The sequence below is a fragment of the Coturnix japonica genome, chromosome 10 (assembly GCF_001577835.2).
Source record: "Coturnix japonica isolate 7356 chromosome 10, Coturnix japonica 2.1, whole genome shotgun sequence".
In the NCBI taxonomy this organism is placed as follows: Eukaryota; Metazoa; Chordata; class Aves; order Galliformes; family Phasianidae; genus Coturnix; species Coturnix japonica.
Genome location: NC_029525.1, coordinates 13,167,448 through 13,193,652, shown reverse-complemented (window position 1 = coordinate 13,193,652; position 26,205 = coordinate 13,167,448). Strand labels below are relative to the sequence as shown.

Sequence of the window (26,205 nt, the reverse complement as noted above, 5' to 3'; positions counted from 1 at the left end):
CCATGAGAGCTTCATCAGCCTCTTGTTTGCAGGAGAATAAACCCTCTTAAAAAAAAAAAAAATGGAATTAATCACTCTTTTAGCCCGGATAGGCACAGTCTAGATGAAGGTGATACTTTAATGGGAGGAAAAGAGTCAGGCAGCAATTTCCATCCTGGGGCTGGGGCAGGTGGCAGCCAAAGGACTATGTGCAGACTTGTCCTCATTTTTGTCCTTTGACCCGCTCCCCTCCACAGCCCAGCCCTGTTCACTGGCATCTCCTGTTTCCATTAACCCTCAGAGGAGGTGAGGAGAGATCAGTGCTGGGCCTTTTTGCATGGGATGTGTGACAAACAACATGGGGAGAGTGGGGACTGTGTTCATCACTTGGGAAGAACTGGAAAAGCCACCCAATGCGGGCTTGATGCCAAAGGACCTGCCACCACTGAAGGCTTTGCTGCCTGCAGACAACCACATCCCAGAGCTTAAATCCAAGAACTCAAAAACAAAGGGAAAATACCCTCCTGCTGTTGATCTCTCCATGTGATCTATGCCATTCCTGGCCAAACAGATCTTGACTGCCCAGCCACATCCAAGTCAGTGCTGCACTAGGATTATCCAAATAAATCGTATAATTGTATTATCATAGAACCATAGAACGGCTTGGGTTGGAAGGGACCTTAAAGCCCACCCAGCTCCAAACCTTCAAGTTCTATCTTTCTTTTTCTTTCTTTCTCTTTTTTTTTTTTTCCCATTTCTATGTGAAACTGATCAATGGCAACAAAAGAAATTTCACCTTTGCAGGGCAGCCAAGTGCAAGGCATCAGGCCTTGGCTTGGAGAAATCCCACTGCCCATTTCACAAGACAAATGCTGACAGCGAACCTCATTACAAGTTGCTGCATGGTTGTTCGGGATGGATGGACGGACAGACTGTACCTCCCTCTGGTCCATGTGTGCTTCAACCCAGCTGCACTCAGCCTGCCTTAGTAGAAGGTATATTTGTCATCAAAGGCACCTTAGCAATAGCGAGGCACACAGATTTATCATTATTCCTGCCAGGCTGGGTTCAGCCACCCCACCCTGCGCCTGGGAATTACCAAGTGCCACAAAGAACAAATTGAGGATTAAAAGGACCCTGCAATGTCCTGCTTTGCTGCTGGCCCTGGGGATGGAGCCGTCCCCTTCTCTTTGTCTCTGATGTGGGTTTGGCAGGTGGCGAGCCCCTCCCTGCCTCCCCGCCTGCATCAGGCAGCTTGATGAATATCCATCTAATTGGAATTAGGGATTCTCCAGACCAGCCCTCCAACTGGAGAAATTAGCTAGTTTATTCCAATAAAGATGCTAATATGGGAGGCTTTGTGAAGGGCGAGAAATTCTCATTGTCATTCAGAGGCAATTTGTAGCGGATTTGAAACCTTTGAAAAGGTGATGTGCTGGTGGCTGGGTTTGTATAATACCCATCCCGAAATTCACAGCTGAGCATTCTTCCCCCTCCATATGCTCAGTGCTGCCCGATTTGTATTCCCCCCACACCAAGGCACCAGAGCGGAGCAGTGAGCGGCATTGAAGGTCTCAGGAAGGGGCATCCCTTGGAGCACCCCAGCTTCTTGGAGCTCCTTTCTCTTTCCCAAGGCTTGGCCATCGTGTTATTCTGATTAAATGTTATCCCTGCAATCTCTCTGCAGCTGTAGCCTTGACCACACACACTGGAGTCTTGCACATAGCACCTGAATTACCCAGAGAGGGGTGGGTTCTCCAAACTGCTGAGCAGATGATGCTTGAGGGACCCTCTGGCCAGACCTGCCTCCAATGCACTGGTCTGTGTGGGAAGCCTAATCAGCGTGGATAGAATGAAACACTTCAGCAAAGTGCAACCTGCAGCTGTCGGCAGCTGGGGCTGCTCCCAGAAGCCCACTTAACTCCTGTCCATCTCCATATCTCTGTAACTTAAATTCAGTGGGCATGGGGGTGATGAGTTCATGGTTGGACCTGATGATCATTTCCAATCCTTAATGATTTATCTGTGCACAGCCTGGCACTGAAATTAACAGTTCCTTCATTGAATCCATATAACCAACAAGGGTTGGATGTTTAAAGCAAATGTCAGATTCAGAGTAAGAGAAGAGTCTTAATACATGGCCAGGAGGGGGAAAAAAAGAGGCTTGGTCCCCAGCCAGGGCAGCTGATACACCAGGGAGGTTTTGCTTGGCTGTGCAGCCCATCCTGCCATGGGTCTCTTGTGTGACCAGGGAGCAGATGAGGGTTGTATGGGAGAGCAGCATTGGCTGAGCTCAATGCTGTGCTCTGAAACAAGCTAAATTGAACTCTTAAACCCCCCTGAGTAGGGACTGCAGAATCTGGTTGTGATCACAAAGCGCTACGGAATTGTAACTGTACACTTCTTTTCTTATCTCATTTGTAATGTTGATCTGAATTTTAATGAAAATAGGGGGGGAAAAAATGTTTCTCAGACATTTTGGCCAGCACCAAAGCAATGCTTTGTATTATCAACCAAGAAAGAATAGCTCTATTAGCACAATAGCTTTCTTTAACCTCTTGAATATTGGAGTAAAGACTCTGTTTTATTTTCTTGTTTCCAGTTGGCTTCATTTCCTACACAGGGCTCAGAACTGGGGAGTTTTCCCTTCCCTCCAGTCCTTCACTAGGATGGGGTCGTGGTACCTCCCTCCCGAATGCAACAGGGAAAGGAGCTGAGAGACATCAGTTTCCCCAGAATGCCTCAAACAGGCAATGATACGGTGCTGCTGTCCCTGCCTCCAGAACCAAACAGGCATGGAGGTGCTTCCACCCAAGGGACACCAATCTGCACTGGTTATTTCTCTCCCTTTCTCCTCTCTCCCTCCCTTCCTCCCTTCCAGGGCCCCCATAGCTTTCCTTTGTGCCTCCTGTATGATGAAAGGAGGCAGTCATTGATTGGATTAATAATTCAGAGCCTAATCTCACGGGCCGGTGTTCACAGCCCGTCAGGTGGCAATTTTTCATCTCGAGATCAGGATCAGCCAAGATCCTGGAGAGGTCAGGGAGGAGAGAGCTGCAGCACGGAAATAACACGTTCAGGAGTCTTGTGGAAATGGAAAAGAAAATGGAAAAGCTGTGTGTCCCCCACACTCTCCATTGCCCCACAGCTCAACACAGAGAGACCTACAACCCCATGAAGATGACTTCAATGAGTCTCACACTCCAACGTGCCACTGTTCCCAATGTCACCTGCACCTTGTGGCTCCCAGGACACCACCTGCCTGCTGGTCTTGCACTGCCATTCAGCTTCTCCCAGGGCCAAGCTCCTCCTTTAACTGCCAACTCGGTCACGTTGCTTTAATGGTTTGTGGAAGGACAAAGTTTACCGGCACTATTCGCTTGGTTTGGTTTGCAGCCAAGCAGGTCCTTGTGCAGGGAGAAGGATAAGTTCATGAGCAGTACAGCACTGAGCTGGGCATTCCTGGGACAGGCAGAGAAGGGAAACCTGAACGTCCTGCCTTTAATTCTCACCTGGCTGGAATTTACACAGTGGGAGCTAATTCGTACCAGTGCAGTTGAAGCCTATCAATAAGACCAACAGTCCATTCTCCATGGATTCCTTCTCTTCTCCCACAGCACCTCCTCACCACAGCGTAGAGCTGCACCCTCGGAACCAGCGCCTTTAAACCTCTGCCTGCACCCTGCACCAAGCTGCTGCACGGGGCACAGAAAACAAGGTCAAAGACACGCACCTTGCACTTGGAACTGGAGGTGCCAACTGCTGTTGTGATGCCAGAGATTAACAGCGTGCTGATAAGAGCTGGGGGAAGTGGCCGTGGGGACTTCTGAGAGATCTCCGAGGTTTTGTGCCCATTCCCAGCCCTGGCAGCAGCAGCCCTGCCTGTGCTCCAGCATCCAGACCCCACAGCATTCAGAACTGCAAAGTAATTTGCAAATAAGTACGACAGAAGGAAATGGTTCTTTCTATAGCTGATAACATATCTGGTATACATCAGCCTTTCCCCCAGCCTTTTCTCTGTTCTTGCTTTAACAATTCATCCTCAAACACATTGTTCCTTTGTCAGGACCGAACACCCATCATACCCACGCTTAAGAAAAAGACCTCCTGGATGGCAGGCAGGGTTTTTGCAGCAGGGTTGTTTAGATTTGTTGTGATTAAATCACATCCATTTTCTAATTTGTACCTAACACACATTCAGATCCCTCCTTAAGCTGTGCAGGCACATTTTGTCTCCTCTGCTGACTTAATCAAGCGGCGGAGAGCTGCTGTGTGCTCTGCAATTGTTGTCTCTTGCGCTGGGTAAGGGGAAAAAAAAAGAGAGAAAGAAAGAAAGGAGAGAAAGAAACGCTTTGCAAAGGGTTGTTATTACCCACGCGCTACACCGACAGCATATTTAGCACATTTGTGGCTCTGGGGCTGCAGTAATTAATTGTGTGTGTGACACTCGGGCTGGCACAGCCTGGCACTCACAGCTTTCCCAGCCGAAATGCAGGCACCCAGTGCCCACGTGTGCCACAGTGTCCCCAAGCCTCCGTGGGAGCTCAGTGCCAACCCTGGGCGCACCCCAGTGGGTGAGGGGGCTGAAGGGAGATGCTGAGACAGGGGTGCCGCCCGGGGTCTCCATCCCTCCCCTTATTGCCTGAAAGACCCACGCAGAGCATCCCTTTCCCTCCCCCGAAACCAGTTCTCCCGCAATACCCCACCAACACAATGATGCGCCCCAAGCCCCGATCCCCTCCACAGCTCTTGTTGCAGGTGGAGCATCCCCACCCCTCTCGTGTCGGGGTAACCCTGCAGCCCCCACCCTCGCCCTGCTGCCCGAGGAGAGACGCAACGCGGACCCTCCGGCTCCCATAGCAGTGGCTGCTCCTGCTTCCCCCCCCCCCCCCCCCCCCCCCCCCCCCATCCTCCGCCGCATGCTAACGGCTCTGCTCAGCGTGCGCGGAGCGAAGGAGGGAGGAGGGAAGGAGGGAGGAGACCTCCCTATCTGGCTCCATCTCCTCCTCTGCCTCTCACATGCTCCGGGCGGGCGATGCGGCTCCCCGCGTCCCGCTGAGCGAGGCCGCGCTGCTCCCCGCCGGGGCTGCCCTGCTCAGGGCAGGGGGGGCCGCCTTTCTTTCCCCCCCCCTCCCCCCCCACCGCTACTTCTTTCTTTTTCTTTTCTTTTTTTTTAATTTTTTTTCCCCCATTTCTTTATTATCATTATTATTATTTTCTTACTAAAAAAAAAAAAATAGGCAAAAAAAGAAAGGAGAAAAAAAAAAAGCTCCCTGCACCCACCCCCCCGCGGAGGGCTGGAGAGGCTGATGCGGCCGCTAAGGTAAGCGGGAGCTGCAAGGGGCTGCGCGGACCCCCCCCCCGGCCGCATGCTGCCCCCGGCCCCCCGCATGGCCCCGGCTGCCTGCTCCCTCCCCGGCCGCTTCCATACGGAACCCCGGCTCTTCCCCTTCCCCTCCGGCCGGCTTGCTGTTAGCACGCTGTTATTCATTTATCCTCCTCCTGACGGTCGCCGCTAAAGCTGCACCTTCCTGGGTTAAGCCAGCCGAATAATTCTTTGGAGACCACCGATGAGAACGGGAAATATTCCCTTTTCTCAACCGCTCCGCAGATGCGCTGCTGGGGGGTCTCAAAGCGTCGGGCGGGGGGTTGCGAGTCGGAAGGTGACAGCTGGCCAGATGTGGGACGTGGGCAGGGTGGGCGATGCCGAACAGCTGGCCAGATGTGGGAGGTGGGCATGGGCGGCTGCTTCTGTGTGCAGGGAGAGTACACACAGCTGGAGCGTGGCTGGCCTCGCTGCTGGGGAACTGGATTTGCAAACAGCCCCCGATCCCAGCCGGGATGCAGAGGTGGGAGAGGTGTAAAGCGGCAGATCACCCCGAGCCAGGGCAGTACGGAGGCACCAGCCCTACAGCCCCTGTCCAGGCTTGCTTTCAGCCTGAGACCTGCACGTTGTTCTTCTTAAATATTATATACATCGAAGGAAACTGGGCTGTGTTTGCAAGACAGGTGCTTTTTGTTGTGGTGGTGGTTGTGAGGCAGGAGATGAAAGTTTGGTGTTGTTTTGATGTGATTCTTGATTGCTGCCTGTTGGAGTAATTGCATCGCAATTGCTCAGAGGTAGAATCAATTTCCCCAAATTGAGATTTTAATGGGAGCTCGCAAGCTGCTGTTATGTCATGTGGTTTAAGGCGGCGTTGGATTGCATTTATTTTATAAACTGGATCCTTGTGCAGGCGGTGCAGGGCTAACAGCACCACCCAGTGGGGCCCCGGCCACCCCCAGCTGCTCCCCCCATGAAAGCTGCCACCCGGCTCAGTTTCACCTCCTGAAATACATAGAGAACTGCTGGATTTACAGTTTTTGCTTCCCCCCCACCCCATAAAAAAGGGAAAAGTTTTGAATCAGCATCTTGCAACCTCAGTAATGACACAGAATCTGTGCTATGGGATTGCTGGATTTCTGGCCATTGCTGTTAGGAATTGACATGGGGGGATGCAGGCTGGGTCTCACAGAGCATTTTCCCTAAGACCCCTCAGTGACACCTTTCTCTACCTGCCCAAGATGCAGATTTACAAACACACACGATGTCATGCCCCACCTTTAAACGTGGAGACCCAGGAGATGTCCTCAGCTGACCTGCCAGGTTGGGGTGGGATTAAGGAGCTGCGTTTGCACTTACTCAAGACAGCAGTAGTTATTAAAGGCAGCAGGGAAAGCCAAGGTTGCCCCCCTGTCCCATTGCACAGCCTGGTTTCTGTCTCTGCTGATAAACACCCAGCTCTGGGTATGAATTCTTCTGCGCTGTTTATTTTTTGGCAGTTCAGATTTGCCCATCTTTTCTACTGAGCTGAAATGTGGCCATTTGAACTTCACCTTGGGCACCTCCCAGCCCACCTCTTTATTTTTAGAGAAGCCCAGATGCGCAGAAGATACATTACAGAGGTAGCGCTTGATTCTTACCCCAAAGAGGAGACCAGAAAGTACAGTGCCCTGCAGAGAACTAAATACACAGAGAGCGAATGCCAGGCAGCCCTCCAAACCCTACAGAACAAGGGAGAGCTACAGCCTGCCCTGTGCACCATGCTGACACCACAGGGCTTTGCAATCAAGGGGAAGGAAGAGAAAGGAATGAATACAACCAGTCATAATAAAATAAATAGAATCACAGAATCATAGAATGGTTTAGGTTGGAAGGGATCTTTAAGATCATCTAATTCCAATCCCTCTGCTATAGGGAGGGATGTGATGAACTGAATTCAATTGGAACTATCCCCACATTGTATTTTCTGTGATGAGTGAGACGAAGTTTTCTACCAACCCACCTCTCACTTGCCTTGTGTTGGTTTGGAGCACTTGGAGGTGACCTGTGGCTGCGAATCTGGAGCAGGCGTTTGGAACAGAGAGCCTGAAGCAGGGTAACCCACAGCAACTCCAATTAGGGCTGCCGTTAATTAGCCACTCTCAGCAGATGCAAAGTTGCAGGTCGACAACGCACCATTCCTACTTTACTCACTGGTGCTATGAAGCTATGGAAGCTATGCATATTCCACCTTGGCCCCGCTGGCCTCTCTTTGCATAGCCGGGTCGGTGAGTCTAACGTTCACAGAGGCAGGTGGATGATCCCAGGCAGACAACACTTTGCCACGCAGCAGCCTTCAGTTCCAGCACTCCTGCCCCATTAGGTCACAGCAGACACTCGGTGCATGGCTGAGATCTTGGAGGGACACTTTGCTATCAGCGGTGCAAGGTGACAGGTTGGAGAGAAGAAGTTTCAAGCACTTGCTGGGCAGCCTTGAGGCTCATAGCTCAGAGAGAGCAGAGTTTGCTTGTGCTGTCAGCTGGGGAAACTGCAAAAGTATTTAATAATAATAATTGGGGGGGGAAAAAATAGCGAAGGAAAGGAAATGAACTGCAGTATTTCCCAGTGTACCGCAAACACAAGAGGTGTGACTTACTGCAGAAAGATGAAAAATGTTGGGTTTTTTTTCCTCATGATTTCTTGTTCAGAGCTTTTTTCCTCTACTCAGGGAATCTTTCAGAGCACAGGTGTTTGCTTTTACTTCCACAAGCATTTTGGAATTGGTTCGCAAACCTCCCCAGATAATAATTTGGGGGTTTCCACTACAAACTTCCCTTCCTCCTTTAGGGAATGATTAGCTTTTTTTTTCTGCTTAACCCAAGCACGTCTTGTTGCTGAACAGTGCAAGATGAACTTCCTGATCACAGCTCAACCCCAGCCAGGACACGAACAGGACGCCTTGTCCTGAGGCAGAGAAGGCAAAGGCATGTTGCAGTTGTGCAGGGATCACTGCATGAAAGGAAGTTCACAGGAGAGTCAGGAGCAGACCAGGAGTCCTCTAACTACCAGTTGCAGCCCTCAGAAATACCCATATTTACTATTTTAGCGATGTAATTACAGGTGCTGAATAATTCCATTAGGAAGGCTGTAAGGGGAGGCATCACCTTTAAACCCTAGGGTTCAAATTAGGCACATTCCTTCAGCCCCGCTGAAGCCCACAGATATGCATAGTGCGGCATAGGGCAGAACACACTGGGAAATGCTCTGAAACTGAATTCAGACCAGCAGTGCTGGCTGGGCTGATGGTGCCGGTTGACAGGGGCTGGGATTTCTCCCTGCGTGTCACCTAGGAGCTCCACCGTGCCTTGGAGGTGTTTGCACATAGCGGTGGGTGGTTTCCCACACACTGTTTGCAAAAAGCTGCCTGAACTGAAAGCCTGGCCCCAGCTTCACGAAGGGAAAAAGCAGGGGAAACTGCACACCAACACACACTGCAGAGCCCCATCGGGCAAGGCAGAAATCCCAGCTTCACATTGCTTCAGTCTTAGTGGGTGACTTTAAGTCCAGGTCTTTGATTTGGCTTATCAGAAAGGTGAAGGTGACCTGCAAAGCACAGAGCGAGGAGCTCAGACACACCTTATTTGGGGCTTTTTTTTTTTTTCGTGCTCTGCTGTTTCAGTTTGGACCCATCTGTTGTTTTCTCCAGCAAAATCCGCTGCTTTGATGGGTGCCAAAAACAGCAATCCCATTTGCAACGCGTAATGCAACTGTGCAAAATCAAGGAGAAATTTTCACAAACCAGAGCCAGGGGCAACATTGCTCATTGCTTTCCAGCTTTCCCTGTACCAAAGGCAGAAGCTCCAAAGAGGATCTCATTCTGAAAATATCGCCTCAAACGGGATTTTTAGTGTATCATTTCCATGTGTCAGCTTGCCACAAAACAGCAACACCAAAGAGGGGGGGAGGCTTTAGGTCAAACAATCCAAGCAGCCTCGCAGCAGCTATTTAGCAGCTGGATTTTAAATGGTGGTCATTCGGCTGTTTGGCGAGTTAAAAACAAATAGATCACGCTGTCTGTCATCGGCGATAGCAGGAGGGGCATTTTTCATACCGAAGGAAAAGCAAAGGGTGGGCTGAAAGGAACTGGGGCTGAGAGGAGGAGGGGGTGAGAAGAAGAGGAGGGTATATGCAGCCTGTGCTCCTAACCCCATCTCTCCAGGCTGTGGCCCCTCCAGCTCACGGCCTCCCACTCCTGTCCCCTCTGTGTCCCATCAGCTCTTCTCCTTGGGTGGCAGCAGCAGCTGGAAGGGCTGAATTTGCCCCCATCTGACATCCCCCACAGAGGGGTGCCTGTTGTAGGCCTTCCTCCTGCATCACCTAAAGCCTGGATGTGGCCTACCAGCTCCTGGCACAGCCCCCCCTGCATCACCCAGGGCTTGGAGCTGGATGATCTTTGAGATCCCTTCCAACCCAACAACCATTCTGCTATTCTATGATCTATGCGCAGCTGCAGGACCCAGACACATGTCTGTCAAGCAGGCAAAGCCCCGGGATCTTTGGATCCCATCTGGGTCCCATCTGGAAAAGCTCCGGCATTTTAATTCAGGCTGTAGCCTGGACAAAGCCCTCCTTCATCTGGAGGCCAAGGGGCTCAAGCCCCTGAGGAGAACCAGGCAGGTACTGTTAAATCCCTCTGCTCCATGGATACCTTCTTGTCTCCTCTCCCTGTGTGGGGATATTTGTAAGGGGGAAATTACGGGCTCTTCTTGGAGACCATCAGGCTGAAAAGCATCCTTGAGGGTGCTGTGAGGCAGAAGAGAAGGCAGTTTCTGAGGACAACTGGAAATGAAGTCAGCCAGCATCTGTAGGCTGTGCTGGGCCACAGCAGGAAGGGTCCCATGTTAGAGGGCACTCCGAGCTGGGAGAAGGGCAGGAGAACAGCCAGCATCCTTCTCTTCTTAGTAGAAAACCCCTCGGAGAGAGGAAGCATTTAGATGGTGAGGGGGCACCCCATCAAAGGAGGGCCTACAATCTAAAACAGGGAAGTTAAAGCACGTTAGAGCACAGTACACCCATAGGCACCCTCATTCAGGACTTGTCTTCAGTTTACCGTGGCTAAAACACCCATTTGAGAACAATCTTTCAACAGACCCGAGTGGGCTGTCAAGGGGATGCTCCCCTCCTGGCTTTGCCTTTCCCTGGGTGGAGCACAGCCCTGGGACCTGCAGGTCCGACCTGCTCTCCTCGTCCCGCTGTGCACCCAGGGGTGGGAGGAAAAAGGGTTTTAGAGCCCGGCAGGCAAACCAACGTCTGCTGTGCTCGGAGCTGCAGCTGGGGGAGCAGGAAGGACTCACAGTGAGACCTCAGGGCAGGCTGCATTTGGAAACCCAAAAGGGACCCCCCCCCCTAAAAGCAGACCTCACAGGGTACCAGGGGAGGAGTCAGAGCCGGGTTTACACCACGACCCGGAGGGGTTGCGAAAGGCTCCGCACAAATAAACGAGCTCTCACAACCCCAGCCTCAGTTTCCCTCCCCTTGGCGCCTTTATCCCCGAATGCTGACATGTGAAGGGGGTTGGGGGGGGTGGTACCACCCCGCTCCCCCCGGGCCGCACCCCCAATCCCTGCCGCCTCCCATGGCCGCCCGTCCTGCCCCTTCCCCGCCCGCCCTGCAGTGGAGGAGGAGCGGGGCGGGCGGCGGCCATTGGCGGGTGGAGGGTGACGGACGGGCCGGGGCTGGGCGGAGGGAGAGGAGGAGGAGGAGGAGAAGTGTGTAATCCTCCAGTGCAGAGGGCACCAGAGGAGCTGGGGCCGCCCGTCCCTGCATCGCTCCTCGGAGCCATGTGGGGCTTTTAGATTTTTTTTTTTTTTTCTTATTCTTTCTTTCGATTGATTTATTTTTCCTTTTTCCTCCCCCCTCTTTTCCTTCCTTTTTTTTTTTTTTTTTTTTTTTTTTTTTTTTTTTTTAAACTCTTCTTCCAGGGAGAGGATAGTGGTTAAAGCTCAAGCTGGATGGATGGGTATGGGGAGAGGGGCAGGATCCACAGCCCTGGGACTTTTCCAAATCCTCCCTGTCTTTCTCTGCATCTTCCCTCCAGGTAAGGACCAACCTCTTCTTTTCAAGACCATCCCATGTATATCTCCTCTCCCCTACCCGTGGGCCTCCCCTGTGCTCTCCGCAGCGCTTGGCCACATGTTTAAGAGGAGCGAGGGGAGTGGGGGGCTGAGATTTGTTGCCCTGCTCCCCTTCTCCCCCCCCCCTTATTCTCCCGTGCGCTCACCTCTTTGTCTCCCCGCTGCTTCACCTCACGGGAAAAGAGACCATTGGGGTGTGTGGGGGGGTGTGGGATGGATGGATGAAAAATAATAATTCAAGCAGCCCCAAACAATAGGGCGATGCAGGAGGGGTTCGCTCTGACAGCAGCCGTCAGACCACGCTGTGTTCCCCGTCCCTGGGGGCTGCACTGAAATAGCGGTGGGGGCACCTGAGCGCGCCTGATGCCCGTTGATGCGGATGGGTGCGAGTGATGGGGGGGGGTCCGCTCCGATCGCCGCTGCTGTGCTGGTGTATTAACAACACGGGGGGGTGCGGTTGGGAATGGGGAACGCAGGGGAGGGGGGTACAGCCCTAAAGGTGCTCACCTGGGGCGGGATGCGCGGTCCAGCTGCCCGTCCCCCACCACCGTCACCTTCCTGCCCTCCGTGCGTGCTGCAGCCTTTACATCGTTGTTTCGGTCGCAGATAGCCCTGGGTTGGGGGGGGGTTGCTCAGCAAATGGCTGCACGGCGACCAAATGGCCCGGCCTCACACCGGAGCTGCCCCGTAACGCCGCGGCCCCCCCTGCCCCTACCCCCGGTTTGTTTGTATTGTGTCAGAAAAGGAGAGAATTTCAGAATTACAGCTGAAAACGCCATCTGTTTCCAATGAATCCCCCATAGTTTTTCACAATGTTTTTGGCAGATCTCTGCCTGCAAATTCCTTCAAGCCCTGAGTGCTTGTTTTTGTTGGGGGAGGGGAAACCGAGTCCACAGAGGCGGATTTGTTCCTTCCAAAACTCTCCAGTTTCTTTACCTCCTTTTTTTTTTTTCCTTTCTTTCAAAAAAAAAAGGCTGGGGGGGGGGAGAGGAGAGAAAGCAGGAGGGAGAGCGAACAGCCTTTGCTCTCGGCTCTGCCAGGTTTGTTTATCTTGCATTTGAGCACAAGTTTCCCCTTTTTCAAGTGTTCTGCCTTTCTTTTTGCATAACCGTAGGTGCAGCCGTCTTGCACACACATGCAGCAAATAAATACAACGCTGCTCTGTGCCCTTCCTCCCTCCCTCCTATCTCCTGTCTGTGCTCACACCGAGCTTTCCCCCCCCCCCCAACCCTACACAAACACCTATTTTGGGGGGTGTTTAAACCATTGCAGCACCCACAATGCCCTGTTCCGAGCGGGTTGGGGCTGTGATGAGATTTACGGTGCAAGAAAGAACTTGATACGCGATCTGCCCGCCTGCTTTGTTTGATTCTCCCTTCAGCAGTCAAATAAGGTGCAAAGAACTGGCAAAACGGGGCGATCCGGAGCCGGCGGGAGCAGGGAGCAGACGGATGGTGCTGCCCGTGTGTGGTGCTGGGGGGGCCCCGCTGCCTCCTCTTTGGGTGGGAAGATGGGGATGGGGAAGATGGGGGGGGATTTCTTCCTCCTTTCCCCCTCTTGTTTTCCCAGTGAAGGATGTTGGCGGAGCCCACAAAGAGGTGTTGCGGCCTCAGGAAGCCACGTAGCACCTCAAAACATGGGGGGATGTGGGGCTTGGTGGGCTGCCTCACTGGGTCCTGTTGTATCTACTTGCTTAACCCCCCCCCTACACATGCAACGTGGGCTGGATTCCCAAGTGTACTGCTTTCACACCAATGACTTCAACCTGGCTTCAACTCCATGGAGGTCCTGGTGGGGGGGATACTGGTGTGCAGAAAGCTACCGCTGCCAAAAGTCCTTTGTGGGGAGCAGGATGATGCTCACACCAAGCCCTCACTGTTGGATGTTTGTGGGTACTGTCCCATCACATGTGGGATCCTTGTGTCTGGGGTGTCTCAGCCTCCCAGCTGAGGCTGCACTGAGTTTTCTTGCAAATCCTTTTGAAAACGAGTCCGGTTTTTGCTCTCCCACATCCTCTGGTTCACTTTGACTTATCCACATGGTGGTTTGCTTCGGCTGCTCTGCCTGAGCTCTGCCCTTGGTCCACCTGGGCAAGGGGGTGGATTCCCAGGAAGGATCCAGCCCAACAGCTTTTGTCACAGTGGCAGGGAGGGACGTGATAACAGCATTGAGCCAAAATTGAGAAGAAGAGCTGAACCAACATCACCTTGAATAGTGCCCAGGAGTGGGAGGACACTGTCAGGGCTGGGAAGTGGGGAGAGATTTGAACAACAGCCTTGGAAATACATGGGCTTCCATGCTGTACTACATGCTGAGCTGGCCTTGTACCTTGATGTGGGGTGGACTCTTGGCTTGTTTTTGCCCCACAAATTGCCTTCCCAAGACTCTAGGCCCTTGCTGAGTGGAAATGGGGGGATATCGGGGTGACTTTGGGTTTATATTGGCAGCAGCCAAGGTTTGGGGGTTTGTTACGGCTAAATAGGTGCTCCAGTAAATGCACAACAAGAGAACCTAAACAGCAGTCGGTGTCCTGGATGGTTTAAATGGGGCTAGAGAGAGCTTAGGGCTGCTGCAAGCTTGGAGTGAGATGGAGATATAGGGGTCTGGGGTGGGATGGGGGATGCTCAGAGATGCAGCTGTGATGGGGAGTCTTATCCTCGGGCACGGAGCACATTTCTAACAGAAGAGCCCCTGAGTGCCTTTAAAAAGCTTTGCAACCTGCACTTGGCAACAGCCAGGATTAAACGAAGAGCTCCCATCACTGGGATATTTATTCCCTCGTCCGTCAGCTCTCAAAATAACAGAGCGTTCGATTGTAGCCTCGAGATTGCTTTGCACTCAAGTGCAGCCCGGCTGAGTAAATCACTGCTTCACCAGCTGAAATTCCTGCAGCGAGGGGGAGAATTGAATTATGTCCAACTGCAAAACCAGATGCCATCCCCTTGATGAAGTCATAGGGCTCTGACTGCGGAGAACAAGCTGGCTCCTACAACTGAGCAGCTCTGTGCAACGTCCCGGCTGTGGTGTGAGGGGCTGCAGTGCCTGCAGATACAAGGACAGTAAGATGTGCAGGGTGCTGAGTCCTGCTGTGCACTGCATGAGCATCCCGAGGAGTTTGGACACTGAGGGATCCTGGCTTTGCAGCCATGGGTATGGCTGAGCACAGGGCTGGGTGGGCAAAGCTGGGTGGTTTTCTGTGTCTTTTTACTGCATGGGCACTTTGGTCCCTGTGCTTTCCCAGCTGTGACCCCAGCATTGCTTGGTTGCCCATGTAGGTTTTGGGTTGGGTGCTGTGCTCCCCCCCAATGCACAAATCAACGCCTCCAATGGAGATGCCGCAATTTTTTTTGGCAGCTTTTTAATTGTATAAATTTGCCTCATCCAGATTTATGTGCTCCGGGCTTTTCTCCATCTCCTCATTTTGTGTCTCATTTACCTCTGCGTTTGAAGGGTTGAAATTTCACAAGAGCACAAGCGGGAATGATTATTCCTAGAGGGAATCCACACCTGTAAGCATTGAGTGCTTCCATGCCAGCTCTGCTGCGGCCCGGGCAAGGAGGAGGAGGGTGAAGGACCCGCTGCCACACCTGGGGGGCCCGCAGGCGCTGGTGGGTGGCAGCTGTGCCTTCAAAGGCACCCTGGGAAAACAGCTCGGGTGCACAGAGCTCAATGGAAATCCAAAGCAGATGTTTGTGGGGCTGCCAGGCATGGGGTAGTGGGGGCTGGTGGCTGGAGGAGGTGGCCGAGGGCACCAGTGTCACTGCTTTGAGGGCAGGTGCTGTTGGAGAAGCTGAGGGTGACGTTTCGTGGAGGGGTTGAGGGAGGAAAACCACCTTGTTTTCTACCTTGGGTGAATCCCTGCCTGGCCCCGTCTTCTTATCTGTAAAATGGAGCACTCCTCCAAGGTGGTTCACACGGATGTTGTTGGTGCTGGGAGAGCAGCCAGGAAAACCTGTGGTGTGACGTGGCGAGGAGCTGCTTCGTTAGTGCCCTTCTGCGGATGAAGAATCAAAGGAGGTCGCTTCCCTCGCTTGTCTTCCTCTGTCCACCAGCTCTCCATGTGCATCTGAGTAACAAAACTCAGCAGCCCTCCAGCAGCAGCACAGCTCCAGGCTGCTGCTTTAACCAAAGCAGCAAAGGCACTGCTGATGTTTGAGTCCCACAGTGAAGCTGCAAAGCAAAACGGGCCAACCTGCAACTTGCTGCTCCGGCTCATTCCTCCTTCCAGTTCTATCTTGAACGTCTCAAGATTTGCCGGCTCCTGCCACAGCAGCATCTTCACAACGTGCTCCAAAGCACGGGGCTGCTGCTTCTGCACTGATGCCAGCTCTCCCATTTGGGCACTGGGAGGAGATGCATTCACCCCCACTAAGTGTGCCGCAGTGAGGTGACCCGGAGCCAGAAGGGCTGACTGGAATGGTCGTCGTGGGCTCCTTCTATAGCATTTCGTGGCCGGGGAAGGCACTGACTGCTGTTTTCCTGCCTGTGCTTGCCCCGTGTCTGTGATGCTGGGAGAGGAGGGATGGGGGCCATGAACTCGGTGCTGAGGACAACGGGGAGTTGGCTGTGGCAGGTCCTCCAGATGCTTTAATGCTTGAGAGGGGAAAACTCCTTCTGTGTTCCTTTTAGCACAAACAAACCGGATGGAGCCCTGACCCAGCATCCTTTTAAGCAGCTGTGCTGAAAAACGCTGCAGACTCAACCCAGCTCTCACCACATCCTTCACCTGGATTTAATGCATCCGTGCATTTAATGCTTGTAATGCATTTACTGCTGCCTTGGCTACTGGAAGAGAGCACGAAATACAGGCCGCAGCGCCCAAGGTGCCTCTGCTGAGCCAACCTCCCCATGCACGCCCTTGCAAAATATGAGCTGCAGCGTTTTAAGAGCCAGGTTTATTTTTCTCCTGCAGTTCCCTCCTCCCGCTCCTCCTCCCCCCACTTCAGCGCAACTGAAACCTGATCTAATCCCTTTGCACATGGGTAATTTATTGGTCTATTGGGCTTTTCTTGATGGCAAATTGCATTGTCTTTCTTCCTGGGTTGAGGCTTTGGAGCAGTTTGCTGCATTCCTGCAGCTCTTTTCTCAGGGCTGATCTTTCACACCCCCTCTGAGCACAGTCGAATCAGTTTTATTGGGCCTCTTTGTTATGCAAACGAGGCAATAATAAGCAGGCTATTATTCGGCAAGATTGGCTCTTATTAGCAGTTCAAAGGAGGTCGCTGACTGAGCTCCGGGTCGGAGCTGGGCCGAGGGTGATGCTGCACATCCCCATGGGTCGCACTCTGGACCCCAAAACCTCCCAGGAGCTGCTCTGCAGGATGAGGTCCGCTCTATGACTTGTTCCATGAGCACTGGGGTTATTGCAGCCCTTTCCCCATCGTTCTCCTACAAGCCATGTCCATGCAGGAGCTGCACGCTCCCCATACTGAGCCGAGAGCCGTGCCTTTCCTATGGAGGTGTCGGCATAAATATGTTTATTTAGATTACTTAAATAAATATGTGTTTAGGAGCCCGAGTCTACGTGCTCAGATGTGAGGCCAAAGGTAATTACGTTTTACTGTGTTCACCGAAAAGGCCTTTTACTGCTTGTGTGAGGCTTGCACATCTACACTTCAATCCATGTCTTTGGAAAGAAGCGGGGTGATGTATTTGCATCACATGTGGGTGATGAAATACTTTCCAGCCCGTTAGTAACCAAGAGGATATTAAACAACATCTTGTAGCAGTGAACGCTTTAAAATTAACAGGTCTGGTTAACATGCACCCAAGAGTCTTAAAAGAACTGGCTTTCGCTTACTGAAATGAATTTCCAGTAATTCTCATTGCTGGAGAAATTACAGGAGAAGGGATGAATTGTTGGGTTTGTGCAGGAGAGTGATTTGGGTAAATGAATTTTGGGTAACCCGAGACCTAACGAAGGGGAAAATAGGGGCACTGATAGACGGCCATGGCTGGTTGATGGTCATGGTTGGTGGATGGCTGGTTGATGGCTGTGGCTGGTTGATGACCATGGCTCATGGGCAGCCATGGCTGGTGGATAAACTGAACCCAGTGTGCGCAGGCAGAGCCTTGCAGAAAGCCTCCCGCCGTGGGGAAGGGAGGCAGCAGGCTGATTGCAGGGCTGGGCAAACACCTTCCAGTGGGAACTTAAAAGTGCAAACCGTTTAGCTTATCTGGAGGATTGACAAGTGACTTGATTGCCGTGTGTAAATATCTTTGTGGGAAACACATGCTGGTTACTAACGGGCTTTTTTTTTTTTTTTTTTTACTGCTTTGGAGAAACTCGCTGGTTCTTTTTATGTCCTTACAATGAAGGCAGATAAAATCCACTTAGAAGCAGGACCCACATTTGTAAAGGTGATAAACTCGCAGAGCAGGGGCATTGCTTTTCAGCTTGTGGTCACCTTGGGCTGCTGAAGTCCTCCTGGGAAGTACACTTGAACAACTGCAGGCACTGGGCAGGCAGGGTGGCTGTCACTGCATGTTTTGTCTAACTTTAAGCTTTCCCAGCCTTCACACCGAAGGAAATGTTGTCCCTTGTTTGAATGGCACCAAGCCCCTGAAAGGAGAAGTGAGGAGGCCGTGCTGCCTGGGACTGATTCCAGGTGCCACCTAGTCCTCAGGCTGAAGGTCCCTTTGCCACGGATCACAGTGACGGTGTCACCCAGAGTCAAGGGTGTCACGCAGAGCCTGGAGAGCCTCCTTGGTTTCCTGCTCAGGAGGGGTTTGTTCTTGTGCTAAGTCAGTCATCTGTGGTTCAAAAACAGATCCATTGTGAGGAGATGGAAAATAGATTATCCGAGATTGAATAAACATCGCACCCTGGCGCAGGTACAAATGCACAGCCTGCATGACTGTGCCAAAGCTGCTGCCAGGGGAAGGGGCACGGCGTGGAACAGAACACGTTTGCTGTCCTCCATGGTGGCTCTGTGCTGTGTCCCCAGCATTCTGGTGGTGGTGGTGGTGGTGGCAGCTGTGTGTCTTGCCCAGCGCTGAGTCACTCAGGTGCCTGCACAATCACTGCATTGAGCAGCAAGGCTATGCCCGCTGAGCCCTGCCTGCAAACCCTCAGCCATCCAGCCCCCGTGGCCAGTCCACACCATAGCAAAAAGAGGAGGCAACACCCCCAGGGCTTTGCCAAGCCACCAGCCTGCTGAGAGGCATATCCATGGAGCAGCACAGTTGTGTGCAGCCCTGCTCTGCGCCGCCCCATGCGCTGCTGCCAGGGCACCTGGCTTGGAAATGTGGCCTTATATGGGGCCGTGTGCGAAACAGTGAGAAGGGGACGGGTGCCAAACCCAAGCGATAACATCTTAAAGAAGAACGCTCCCCCTTCAGGCCCAGGGAAGGAAGAGATGGGCTTCCTTACCATTGTGGGTATTATTACTATTATTTTTTTTTTTAACATGGAACCTTATAAAGTCATGAGTGATCCTCAGGGATGTGGCAGCATTGGGCACAGAGCGTTGGGGGCAGTTTTACAGCAGCAGCTGCCCAGGAGCTGGACTCAATGGTCCTTGAGTGATGGGTTATGACTTCACTCCTGCTGAAAACTCCATACACACAGCACAGCCCGGTGGCTGGAACCAGGGCTGGAGGTCTGGAAGGCTCAGGGATGTGTCCTATTGCCCCCAGGGGCTGTAACATCTGTCTGTGCGCAGCCTCAGGGCACCCTTCAGCAAAGCATTAGGCACAAGTGCTGGGAGAGCAAGGATCCTGTAGCCTGGTGCCACAGGCATCTGGGACAGCCAGCAGCACCACTCACATTTCTGTGTGCGTATAAATTCATACCTTCCACTTGGAATGCCACCTCCAGCGCCGACCTTCCTTTCTCCCTCTGCATTCAGGCACTGTACTGCAATAACCACAGCAGAAGTGTCAGCCCGTGTCCAAAGCTTGTTTGCAGGTCACCTCCAGCCGACGGCGAGTTACAGCGGGACACAAGGGTTTCCACAGTGCTTCTTGCAGGTTTAAATTGGACGCTGCCAAGCTGAAACAGCTCCTGGATTCTCGGAGCTGTTGCTAGCATCTGTGCTTATTAAACATGAATTTTAAAGCTGTGAGGAACCTGTCACCGTTTCCTATTTGCACTTCACTCTTCTTGGAAGGAGCACGCAGCCCAAGAGCCGGACTGCTGAGTGTTTTATAGCTTTGCTCTCTCTTTCTGATTTTCCAGCACCGACTGTGTTTAGGTTTCCAACACTGCAGTGTTTAAAACTAAAACACACTGTTTTCCCTGCAACAATGCTGGGTTTTGTAACTTTCTTTTTAAACAAACGTGAAATGATTTTGGCACAGATGCATTGCCAGCCTCCTTCTAAACAAGCGCCGAGACAGGAATATGTGCACATGCAAAAGCAGCTGGAAATAGTGGAGCTTTTTCTCTCGTTGCCCTGCTGCCTTTTGTGCCCGATCCCATCTCTGAGCCCTCTGAAGGGGTTTGATGAAGAAGAGAGGAAGGAAAGCACCACGGATGTGAAGTGGTGGGAGCCCGGGTTCACCCAGCAGGGCTCTGGATTGGCACACGCAGTGTACGCATGAAGGCCATGTGCTTTTGCACAGCTGCATTCAGCTCTGCTCCAGGGAAGCCACACAGCCCTGGGGAATAGGCACTGGGAAGGGGAATTAAAAAAAACCCAAACCCAACAAAAAGAGCAGGATCCAAATTTCCTTTGCCTTCTTCCAGCTTGTCAAGCCCGGCAGAGAGACTGTTGCCTTCAGCTTCTCTGCGTGGGCAACAGCAAGCGGGGTGGCTGGCAGCCTGCACCCTGCTGTGCCGGTTTTTCTCCTCTGTGTCAGCCTCCTGCTCTCTCTGCATGGGTCGTGGTGGGGAACGGGCCTCCTGCCTCCAGCCCCAGGCTCCCCAAGCTCCTGGGGTGCACTGCAGCATGGGGTGCTGCAGGAGAGGTGCACGGCTTCTCATCTGCAGCATCAAACCAGGGAGCTCGGTGCCTGAGCTGGGATCATGCTCTGCCCTGTGCTGGTATCACTGCAGAGCTGGGGCACAGCAGCTGTGCTGGGGATGGGTTTTTCCATGCCCAAGGAAGAGGAATAGGAAGGACCGTGGATTTGTGCCACGGTGAACATTAGGCAGAACACACAGTAATTTGCGCCGCACCGTTTTCAATGTCGAGCACTAAAAGGGCATAAAAAACCCATTGCATCTCTCCCACCACATTAAAAACCCCACTGCTTCTCCCACCACCACATTAGTGATCCTGCCTTATCCTGCTAATGAATGAGGCCCATTCTTTAACACCCCGCTTTCCCCCAGGAACATTCATCTGAAGGCCGGGTGCTCTTTCCCTTCTTGGCTTAAATCGGGGCACATTCTGTTGGCTTCCTTGGCTTTGATGCATGAGAGCTGGGTCATGTGAGAGGGTCACGTCTGGTGAGCGAGGTCGCGTCACGCGGTGCAACCAGTGTGATGGGGTTGGGCTGTGGGAACCCGGCTGGGGGTAGAGTTGGACCCTACATAACGCAAGGTGAGGGACCACGCAAGCACTGACCTTGTTGTGTTTTCTCCCTGCCTCACAGTGACGTCTCCATGCAAGATCCTCAAGTGCAACTCTGAGTTCTGGGCGGCCACGTCGGGTTCGCACCACCTGGGAGCAGAGGAAACACCAGAATTCTGCACGGCATTGCGTGCCTACGCGCATTGCACCCGCCGCACCGCCCGCACCTGCAGGGGGGACCTGGCCTACCATTCAGCCGTGCATGGCATAGACGATCTCATGGTGCAACACAATTGCTCCAAGGATGGCCCCACGTCCCAACCCCGCCTCCGGACATTGCCCCCTGGGGACAGCCAGGAACGTTCTGACAGCCCCGAAATCTGCCACTACGAGAAGAGCTTTCACAAACATTCGGCAGCTCCCAACTATACCCACTGCGGGCTCTTCGGGGACCCCCACCTCAGGACTTTCACAGACACCTTCCAGACCTGCAAGGTGCAAGGGGCTTGGCCGCTCATAGACAATAACTACCTGAATGTCCAGGTCACCAACACGCCGGTGCTGCCTGGCTCCTCAGCCACCGCCACCAGCAAGGTGAGCCTTGGGCATGGCTTGTGAGCAGGGTGCGGGTGCTTCCGAGTGCCGTTTCTTCCCAATAGCCATCTCTACAACAAGTTGCCCATCTCCTTGGGGAGAGTAAGAGTAGGAGTTCCTCTGAAAGTGGGTGTTTGGCCACAAATATCTGCTGCCCATCCAGACTTTCCTCTTCTGGCTCCACAGTTAGCAGGCTGGAATAGAATCATAGAATCATTAAAGCTGAGAAAGGCCAATGAATTGGCCAACCATTGACCCATCCCCCACCATGGCCACTAACCAGCACCTCTCAGAGCCACATCCTCATGGTTCTTGAACACCTCTAGGGATGGTGACTCCACCTGGGGCAGCCTGTGCCAGCGCCCAACACGCTTTCTGAGATCTAACTTTTCCCTAATAGCCAACCTGAACCTCCCCTGGTGCAATTTAGAACCACTGCTGTTGTAGCTCAACAACTATGAAAGAATGGGGTGACAAATTCAAGGGACTCTAGATGTCTGCGCACAGGCAGACTGGGAAAGATGGCAGCACTTCTCCAGGGACACCTGAGGTCCAAACAAACCCAGGGCTGGCCCCAAGGGTCACCTCTTCTAGATGTGACTGTTTCAGCCTGAGCTGAAGCTGACGTTTTGGTTTTGACATGTCCCTAACAAACATCCTTAGAGATAATTACTGATGGTAACTGCTTATTTACCAAAGGGTGTTAAAACTTGCTGAAGCGGCGCAGTTAAGTCTGGCTGGAGGGACGTGATCCCTGAGGACACTGGGACCTTCGATTCTAGGCTGGATCCCAACATCACCATTTTAATTGAGCCTTTTCACCCGTTATCTGCCTCACGGGCTTGTGGTGGCGAGAGATTAGTCATGAGATCTGCAGCACGAGCTATGGGAAGCATTCCTGGGCTACTGATAGTGGACCATGTGCTGCTGGAAAGGAAAACCTCTTCCTCCAAGGGGCTCTTTGTATTTCTGCTTGGCAGTCTCTGACTTACCCTTATGCCTTCCAGCCAGAGACAGGGTAGGACCCAGAGAAGGTGGCAGGATATCTATGGGAGCGGTAATACTGCAAGGTGGTGCCTGAGGACATGGTGGAGGAGAGGACAGCAGAGCTGCCACTGGGTTGGAGCATCTTGTGCTCAGTGGAAGAGTGGTGGGAGAGAGGGGCAGGGACAGCTCTGGGCACATGCTGGGAGCCTCCATTTTCCCCTTTGAAATCCCCTTTGCCCATTTGAAGATACTGAATGCACACGGTTGAGATGAAGCACAACACGTTCTGGGGTTCAGAGGAAAAGCCCCTGTTTGTCTACAAAGCAGGGGAAAGGAGGAGGCTGGGACTGTGGGACGTGAATACCATGGGAGCCAGAGAAGCTCCACCACTTATTGGAGCCAGGCCCTTGGGGGCGAGACAGTGCTACATGCATGGGCATGTCAACACAGGCCTGTGCCTGGTGATCCTGCAACCAGCTCCTGCATGGGAGCTCTGCGTGGGGCCTGGAGATAACAGCAAAGCTCCAGGTGGAGCCTTCAGTCCAGGCTCTGGGTCTTGGCATCGGTGCTTGGTGCCTTCACCCCCGTGCTGAAGCAGGATGACCCTATTTGAGCATCTAAAATTGGGGTACCTGTCTTGTCTGGCTGTCTAAAAGTTATCCTTCTCTTCCCACAGCTCACCATCATCTTCAAGAGCTTCCAGGAATGCGTGGAGCAGAAAGTGTACCAGGCAGAGATGGACGAGCTCCCCGCTGCCTTTGCCGATGGCTCCAAGAACGGCGGCGACAAACACGGAGCCAACAGCTTGAAGATCACCGAGAAGGTGTCGGGTCAGCACATCGAGATCCAGGCCAAGTACATCGGTACCACCATCGTGGTGAGGCAGGTGGGCCGCTACCTCACCTTCGCCGTGCGTATGCCTGAGGAGGTGGTCAACGCCGTGGAGGACCGGGACAGTCAGGGCCTCTACCTGTGCCTCCGGGGTTGTCCAGTCAACCAACAGATTGACTTCCAGACCTTCCGCTTGGCTCAGGCCGCTGAGGGCCGTGCTCGCAGGAAGGGGCCCAGCTTGCCGGCCCCACCTGAGGCCTTCACTTATGAGTCGGCCACGGCCAAGTGCAGGGAAAAGCTGCCCGTGGAGGACCTCTACTTCCAGTCCTGCGTCTTTGACCTCCTGACTACGGGAGATGTCAACTTCATGCTGGCTGCTTATTACGCCTTTGAGGACGTGAAGTTGCTTCACTCCAACAAAGACAAACTGCACCTCTATGAAAGGACACGGGCCCTTGCTCCAGGCAATGCGGCTCCCTCAGAGCATCCCTGGGCCCTCTCTGCCCTCTGGGTAGCACTGCTGAGTTTGAGTCAGTGTTGGTTGGGTTTGTTATAGAGTTTTGCTCCTTCACGTTGTGGGGAGAGGGGAGCAGGAGGGGACAAGGGGCAAGATGACAGCACTGGATAAGGAGAGATTGGATAAAGGATCCAATGGGGAGCACGTGGATCGTCCTCAGATCTCAGCCCCTTTCCAGCACCCAGTCCTTCATCACCCCAGCTCTTGCCCAGGAGGAGCACTGTATGCCCTGAGGACGTTTGGGATATTTTGCTGGACTACACCTCAGGTGGTCCTTCCTCACTTCCCCTCATCCTCCCTTTCTGTAGTGTGAGTGCTGGGGAGCCCTCACCTCCTCGCACCGCTGCTCCACGGTCCCCAAAACACTCACGGTGACTGTGATGTTGGAGTGTGTGAACGTGGCTTTGTGTTGGGGAGCCACAAGCGTCATGTGGCTGGGCTCCACTTTTTGGGGTGTGCTTCTTTCTGCGGCCCCATCGCTGCAGGAAGCAATGCAGAGCAACAGGCAGGGGCCAGAATGGTGGGGCTGACCACAGAGAGGATCAAGGCATCGTGGTGGAAGGAGGCCGTGATCCTCAAGCTTTGGCTTGTGTTTTCTGTGGTTCAAAGGGCATCTGCTATTTTAGCCACTTCACCTGGCTGATTCACTCCACAGTTCTATTCCTGGCTCCCTTGTCTCTACCCGGACCCACTGAGGACTCCTGATTGTGGCAGGAGAAACCTGGCCAGTATTTCAAGCGTTTTCTTTAACTTCTGCCCAGTGTCGGATGAGCTCCTTGTGCTGTTTGCTCCCCTAAAGCTGGGAGGCTTTTACTCCCTAAAACTGGGGAGGCTGCTCAGTAGGAGACCCCATCTGCGCCACCCCCTCGAGCCCCTCACCCCCTTACCTGCCCATGGATCAGCCAGGTCCTGAAGCAGGAGCATCCCTCTCTGTTTGCTGCTAGGTCTCTGCTCCACTCCTTCTCCCAGGGTCGTGACTTGCAACCCCATTGCAGACCCGTTGCACCTTAAGCCCATCTGGGCTTGTCTCTGGAATGGGGCAATGTTAAGAGATTCAGCCAGGAGACAGGATGCAGCAGAGGGCCCCCCCTCCCCAACCACTCCCAGACGTCTTTTATTTCCCTCCCTCAAAACCATTGGTAATCTCCTATCCCCACCACACAGTGCTTCCCTTTTCCCCCCCATATTCCTCTGTGGTTCACCTCATTGCTCACTGAACAAAATGACACCACCTTTAGCCTGCACCTCAGAGACCCCTATGTGGATTTGCCCTCCTTTCCTCAAGGGGGGGGGGGTTCCCATTAATCATCCCCCCAAACACACATCACTGGTGGGGTAATGTCCTGCTCAAGGGAGGTCTCTGGGCACGAGGAGACAAGCTAACACCAAAAGAGGTGGGAATGGGCAGCCTTTGGCAGTCGGAAGCGATGCCAATAGGTGGCCTGATGTAAATAGTCAGCGTGACTTTTCATTGTGTCCTAACAGCTCTAGAGCTCCATTTGTAAAGCAGCAGAGAAATGCAAACTTGTGTCCATGGATGTAATTTATATTGTCTCTTTTAATATATTAGAGCCCCGACCCTTTGATCTCGTGTGACTGTACAGATATGAAGAGATGTCATTGGTTTCTAAATGTTTAAGGAGAGAAAAGAAACAAAACCAAAAAAAAAAGGAAAAAAAGAAAAAAAAAAGAAAAAAAAAGAAAAAAGATGTGTTTACTACTTTGCTCCTTGCTTTGTTTGCTGGTGCCCCAGGAGTTTGTTTAGGCAGGTGTTAAAATAAGGATATCGCAGCCCAGCTGGTGGTCGGCTGTTAGGAGCTGGTCGGGGTATCCCTGTTTTAAAAGCAAACAGTGAAGCACTTTATTTTGGTTGCGTTCGACCCAGTTCTGCTTAAAGAGGTGAAGTGTGGCCGAGAAAGACCCGATGGATGGAAACAAAAAGGCGCAGGGAGGGGAAGGGTATAAGGGGATGGATCCCACCTCCCTGCGCTGCGACCCACCGAGTGTCACCACCTGTACATACTGTAAATTATTTATTGAGAGAAACGCGAGTAAAGTTGGAGGGTTTTTTTTTTGGACAATAAATTAGTGGGTCTCGTTTTGTTCCCGGTGTGTTCTATGGTGCCGTTTGCCACTCGTCTCTGCCCCTCATCCCGAAGCAACTCGCTTTAACCCATAACCCGAGGATCCGCACCTCACCTGTGCTGTACTTGGTGCAGTGCTGCACATTTCGCCCCATTCCGGCTCCCAGCGGCAGGACTTGATCCCAGATTCCAGCTTTTTGCTGGGAAGCGGCCGCCCTCTGCAGGGCCGGCTGTGCCATGGCGCTCAGTGCAGCCTGACACGGACACGGCCAAGTCCCTTTGGGCTGGGGATGGTCTGTGAACGGACCTACATTACACC

General features: G+C 52.8%; 1 protein-coding gene across 1 annotated transcript; it reads left to right on the top strand.

Moving 5' to 3' along the window:
* The first annotated feature begins 5,170 nt into the window (after window positions 1-5,170).
* RGMA (repulsive guidance molecule BMP co-receptor a) lies at window positions 5,171-25,907 on the top strand. The gene is made up of 4 exons (XM_015873142.2): window positions 5,171-5,302; window positions 11,263-11,378; window positions 20,956-21,467; window positions 23,131-25,907. Exons 1-4 carry the CDS (start codon window positions 5,289-5,291, stop codon window positions 23,839-23,841), a joined length of 1,353 nt encoding a protein of 450 aa, XP_015728628.1. The 5' UTR covers window positions 5,171-5,288; the 3' UTR covers window positions 23,842-25,907.
* The last annotated feature ends 298 nt before the right edge of the window (window positions 25,908-26,205 follow it).

What these genes read in the sequence shown, in the direction of transcription:
- RGMA (XM_015873142.2), top strand. An exon ending in TCTCTGCATCTTCCCTCCAG is followed by an intron (nt 11,379 to 20,955) that starts GTAAGGACCAAC and finishes CCTGCCTCACAG; the next exon opens with TGACGTCTCCATGCAAGATC. An exon ending in CAGCCACCGCCACCAGCAAG is followed by an intron (nt 21,468 to 23,130) that starts GTGAGCCTTGGG and finishes CTCTTCCCACAG; the next exon opens with CTCACCATCATCTTCAAGAG.